Source organism: Aristolochia californica, unplaced genomic scaffold (assembly GCF_029961685.1).
Source record: "Aristolochia californica isolate CCGP_79_NKW_82.1479 unplaced genomic scaffold, dmAriCali1.0.hap1 SCAF_16, whole genome shotgun sequence".
NCBI lineage: Eukaryota > Viridiplantae > Streptophyta > Magnoliopsida > Piperales > Aristolochiaceae > Aristolochia > Aristolochia californica.
The window spans coordinates 6252362-6258034 of NW_027181837.1; the positions used below are offsets into that span (position 1 = coordinate 6252362).

At 36.9% G+C, this 5673-nt stretch overlaps 1 protein-coding gene across 1 annotated transcript; it reads left to right on the plus strand.

Moving 5' to 3' along the window:
* Positions 1 to 347: 347 nt before the first annotated feature.
* Positions 348 to 3851, plus strand: LOC137953864 (putative B3 domain-containing protein Os03g0621600). Its single transcript, XM_068801402.1, has 4 exons — positions 348 to 774; positions 1785 to 2166; positions 2270 to 2391; positions 3364 to 3851. Exons 1-4 carry the CDS (start codon positions 694 to 696, stop codon positions 3637 to 3639), a joined length of 861 nt encoding a protein of 286 aa, XP_068657503.1. The 5' UTR covers positions 348 to 693; the 3' UTR covers positions 3640 to 3851.
* Positions 3852 to 5673: the final 1822 nt, after the last annotated feature.

Genomic DNA, 5673 nt, shown 5'->3' on the forward strand with positions numbered 1-5673 from the left:
CTCAATGAATCTTTGCTAGCAAACCACAAAAAATGCCTTTCTCTCCTTTTTTTTTTTTTCTTTTTTGTCAGTTCCAAACAAGCCTTTATTTTCCATAGACATCCACACAAGAGAAAACAAATTTTTTTCTTTTCTCTCACTTTCTGAGTTCCAAAAACAGCCTCAAAGTCAGATTTATTAAAATTATTTGATAAAAAATTTCTTGATAAATTACATATTCACAGTTTTTAAATTTAGAGACTTATTCATTTAGTATTGATTCACCCACCCCTAAATTCGACACAGATACGCCCTGTACATTTTTTATAAGACACATGCAAACTGCGCTCTGGCGCGGGGCCAGTCTCGTCCAGGATAACCATGTTCGACGGCCATTTCAGAAGGCGCCGATGAAAGCCTCTCTGACTAAGTATCTCCTTGAGAAAAGTTTCTGAAGGGTGGAATGCTGCAGAACAAGGGTGGAGAAATGTTCCTCGATGGGGAGTGACCCTCGTCCCGATTAGCTGTCCTCTATGCGAGTTTATATGCCACTTCGAAACACGAGGGGTGGAGCAACAATGGAGGTGTCTCATTTGGGAGAGTGATTAGCCTATTTGCGTCGCGGATTCCGTGTTAGCCCTGTGCTTCACCGCGTGGGTACTGCTTAGTTTTCTTTTTCTTTTGGGTAGTTCGACGTTCTTCGCCGATCCATCAATGGCTGCTTCGGAGCATGGGTTTGAGGGGCGCAAGCCTGCTTTCTTCAAAGTCTTGATTGGGGAGTTCAGGAAGAAGCTGGTAACTGATATTACCTTTTAGCACCCTTTTATCTTTTGCTTTTATTTATTTATTTATTTATTTATTTATTTATTGCCCCTCTTTATTTCTCTGAGTTTCCAATGGGTCGTTGCGGGAGAAAACTTTTGAGCTACTGGATGGCTTGCTTTCCTATTTTAGTTTCTTTAATTTATTGGATGTACCAGTTAATCATGTTGAAAGACGTCTCTATTGGGCACTCCTTTTTTGTGGATTTATTCTGTCAGTTAATTATGTTGAAAGACATCTCTATGGGGAACTCCTTTTTGGTGTATTTATTCTTTGTGTCAGTTAATTATGTTGAAAGATCTCTACTTTGGAAAATACTATCTGGAGTTTTGGCTATTGTGGCATTTATCCTCTTACTTGAGCTTGTCAAATGCTTGTTGTCAGTTTAAAGCTTCTGTCGTAGGACCGACCTCAAGGGCTTTGATCGCTTGGATTTTGTTTGTCCTCCTTCTGCCTCCAACACTTTGACGAAAATCTGCTCGCCCAAATTTGTTGTATATCTATTTTGTTTTATGTGGATATTGTAAATTGCTCGTCTTTAAATACCTTTTTTGTGTTTGAGTTTCAAATCCTTTCTTCCATTGGTTTTGCACTTTGTTGTTTTCTGCAGTCAATCATTCCTTATTCTTTTGCACTAAGTCACCTTATATTCAGGTATAGAAGCCCATAAAATTCCTTAAATTTTTTATGATATTATTTTATGCGAATAGCAGTTTAGACTTTAGAGAGGATCCTATTATTCGTCCAAAGAAGTGTCTTTTGCTGTCTTTTTGGTAGAGAGGATGAATTTAAGCCTCTGTCACACCAAACTATAGTTGGAAAGTAACTAAGCTTGGATGTGCAAAAGAAAATAGTAGTAGAAAAGAGTATGGAAATAAAATTGGATTCTAAACAATGAACTATCATTTGCATGATAACCTAGTTGCTAGCTTGTGGACATTTAAATATGTTGGATGACTTGAGCTGAAATGTTTGTTTTGTAGCGAATACCAACAAATTTTTACAAACACTTTGAGGGGAAGGTACTGCCACGCAAATCAATACTAAGGTGTGCAGATGGGAGATCTTGGCATGTGAGAGTGAAGAAAGTTGGTGATAGCTGGTTCTTCCGGAAAGGCTGGTCTGATTTTGTGGACATGTATGGATTACAAACTTCAGAATTCGTGGTCTTTCGTTATGATGGCATTTCAAACTTTGATATCATCATGTATGGCAAAAATGGTTGTGAAAAAAAAAATGGAGTTAATGGTTGTAAAAAGGAGTGCATGAAACAGAAAACCTCCACCATACTGGAGGAACAAGAAGAAGGAAAAGGACGTCGTGTTGCTCGGTTCTGTCCATGTTGCTATAAAATGAGATCACATTGTAAGTTCATGCAATTGTTTCCTCTAATAAAAGCTCTCCCATGATATTTGTGTTATTTATTCACAACTTCCTTCTTTGTTTCATAATTGAAATACTCTGTCAGTGAGGCAAATTATGACTGAGAATGAAGATAAGTGGGTGTTTGATGCTGATTCCCGTTGCCCCTTGCAACTCAGGAATCCACATTTTGCTACTAGGTTCAGGCCAAGTCATACTAGACAGATGGTAATTTTTTTCTAATTTCTTTTAATCTTTACTCTCTCTCTCTCTCTCTCTCTCTCTCTCTCTCTCTCTCTCTCTCTCTCTCTCTCTCTCTCTTTAAAGAAAAAATTGTTCTCTGTAGATTATTTAACTGTCAGTAGTACTTTTATCTGTACTTGCATTCTTAATGGAGTACTCTGTATGGGTAACCAGCATTGAAGATTCTTGTCTGAAATCCATGAATCAACAACCTAAAAATTTTCACCATAGTGGTGATTCTGGCATCGTGTATGACTGATCAATCAAGCTTACTGAAAATTTTGGAGCCCTTGAAGAAGCTTAGATATGATTGGCAAGCATCCAAGTCATTTTTTTCCAAACCAACTGATATGTGTTCATATTGGTTGATACCAATTTGTCTTGCAGTATCTTGAGTGCGGTGTGTCAGTACAATCTGATGCTCAGTCATATACTGGTCATATCAACTGTAATGTATCAGATTTGGGGCACCCAATAACATTTTATAAACGATGGTCATAGGGGATTTCCTGTAGCTCTTCTTCTTTGAAGAAATGACACAGTTAACATGTACGGAGGATTTCTACAAATCCTAATGTAGCACTGTCTTTTCGTTTGAGGACTGATGACAGATTAATTTGTCCCTGTGAGACACCTATTTATGAGAAATTTTCCGTATCATGGACAACTAGACAACTAAAAACTGGGGCTTACAGCCCACTGGGTCAGATTGTTCCGTTTCACATTCTCTCTAAAGAAATGTGTTCCCTTTTTAGATTCATTTTGCTTTTAATCATCAGTTCTGGAATTGCAGATGTTGTTATCAATTGATCATTCATACCTAGTTGATGCATTTCTGGCATTATCTGTTGGTCCACGACTTCAAGAAGTCTTATATGCTAGTCTGGGCACATTTTTGCATTATTACATAATGACCTGCAAAGCAGCATCTCATTCTATTCTGGTAATTCAATGCAGCCGATTTCTTTACAATTTGGGATACAGACTGGTCTATCGGGCCATAAGGTGTCTTTGCAGACAGTCTTGCTCGATCCTAGTGGAAAACCTTGGCCAGTGAACACAGCCAAGAAAGGAAATGGTCGTGTATGCTTTGGCTTCGGGTGGAGCAATTTTGTAGCTGGGAACGAAGTAGTGCCAGGTGATATTTGTGTCTTTGAGCTGACCAAATGCAGAGGAAGGAGTGCACGCACACATAATGTGTTTCAAGTTCATATTATCGCCAAGGATCGATAAATGCCTCTGTAAACTGTTCTTTTCTTTCTTAGACTAATAGGGTGGGTGACTTTTTTTTTTTTTTTGTGTTTTTGTTGAATGTGTGTTATGAAACCCATATTTTATGACCAGCTTCAATGTGCAGTTTAAGTTGTATTGGCAAGACAATTTTTTCAATACCAGTAAGCAGGCAGTTACATTCTGTATATGCCTTATTTGTTATTTCTCTTTCCTAAGCTCAAGGACCCTTTTTCTCTTGTTTCTTTTTTTTCTGAAGTGTAAAATGATCTAGTGTTTCAAGAAATAAAGTGATAGGAAAACTTGTTGACAATGTCCCTTTTTTCCTGTTTTTGTATGCAAATTCATTTACCAAAATTCTTGCATCACGGATTGCTTAACATAAAGCAAGGGTGATCTTTTGTTGAAGTACATGATGAAATCAAAGTAAACATACATAAGCCAAGGGTCTTTTGTTTGCTTCCTCACTGTCTTCTTTGGCATTGGGAAAGGAAGAGGGGGACGAGTCCTTGTCTATTAAGGGTGTCCCACCCTTCCATCTTTCTACTTGTCATCTTTAATTTGATTTGTTCAGGAGTAAGGAGATGTGACTTAGATCTCAACCAAGGTCTCAAATCATTGCAATTGTCTATATTTTATATTAGCTATGAGACTCATATCAGGTGTCCAACTATTTGATGTGTTTTTGTACTGTAAATTAACCAAAGATTGAAATCTCTTGTGCACTTCTGTTATAAGCATTATCTTCACTCAAACATCTTTTGTCATAGACACTATTATAAATTTATTAGGGTATTTCTACTAATGTGATATTCGCCTATTATTGTGGAATATTTTTTTCTACATAGTTATTGCTGATTCAAGATGATATCTTTTAGCAGGTTAAGACCTGCTGACATGAAAGCAAATCGAAGACATTTTTTTTCGTTTTCAGCAGATCCTGTCTCCTTTCATCCGGGGATATTTCAAAGTTACATTCTACTTGCATTCTGATTCACCAGATGTAGTAATTTTCATCTACTGTTTTGGAGATGTAAGTATCTTAGCAATTTGTTGAGATATTGGTCAGATACTCCATAGTCCAGTCCACACCTAACCATAACCACAAACACACTCACCCACACAAAAGACTCCTCACAGAGTTAATTCCATTTTGAAAATCAAATTGAAATCATACCCCTCTTTAGTTCAACACTCTTCTGACTGTTCGAGTCCAAAACTATGTATGAAGTTCAACAATTTCTTGGATATAACAAAACTACTACTAACTTTACAAGAGAGAATCACAGTGTTTGATAGCAACCTTAAAATCCTCAAAAACATGAGGAAGAAGAAACAGGAGAAAAGGTGGCACATATGCATGAGGGCATAGGAGTTCAAGGGTAAAAAAGAAACAAATGACATTTGAAGGCAAAAATATAAATAAGGCCAAAAGTTAAGAGTAGAAATATGAATCTTACCTTCCTCATTTTGATGGATTCATAGAATTTCTATTTTTCTCTCTTAAAGAAAGAATATCTAGAGATAAGATTGTAGTTGATTTAAAAGTTTTTGAGATTCTCTCTTTTGATTATGTAATCTTCCCTTGATTGTTGTAATTAGATAACCTAATTGATTGATTCCCTAGACATGTAATGAGAAAAATATAAATAAAGGTCTTGGTTTAAGAAAAAAGTAATCAAAGTATTCTCAAATCTCTCTTGCTCTCTTCTCCCTCTCCTAAAATTTGTCATCTTTCTTCAATCTCCCTTCCTCTCTCTTTTTGTCTCTTCCCTCTCTTCCTCTTTCCCTCTTTTTCCTCCTTGCCTAAAAGTTTTCTTGCTTCTTCTTCCAAGATCCCCACCTGATCCCTCTTGCCCCCAAGAGCCCCTTGCCCATTCTCACAATCCCCTTGTCATCCCATCAAGCCTCCTCCAATAAAGCACTCTAATCTCAAACAAATTTTTGCCTTTTTCTTATTACTTCCGACCTTAGTTTTCTTTTTGAAAGTTAAAAAAGATAGGACCTTGAAGAGATTTCTTTCAAAGTGGTATTAGA

Bases quoted from the DNA above. Each gene is read 5' to 3' on its own strand.
- LOC137953864 (XM_068801402.1), top strand. From the start codon at position 694: ATGGCTGCTTCGGAGCATGGGTTTGAGGGGCGCAAGCCTGCTTTCTTC. The intron at 2,167-2,269 runs GTAAGTTCATGC...ATACTCTGTCAG, and splicing joins CTATAAAATGAGATCACATT to TGAGGCAAATTATGACTGAG. The intron at 2,392-3,363 runs GTAATTTTTTTC...AATTCAATGCAG, and splicing joins CAAGTCATACTAGACAGATG to CCGATTTCTTTACAATTTGG.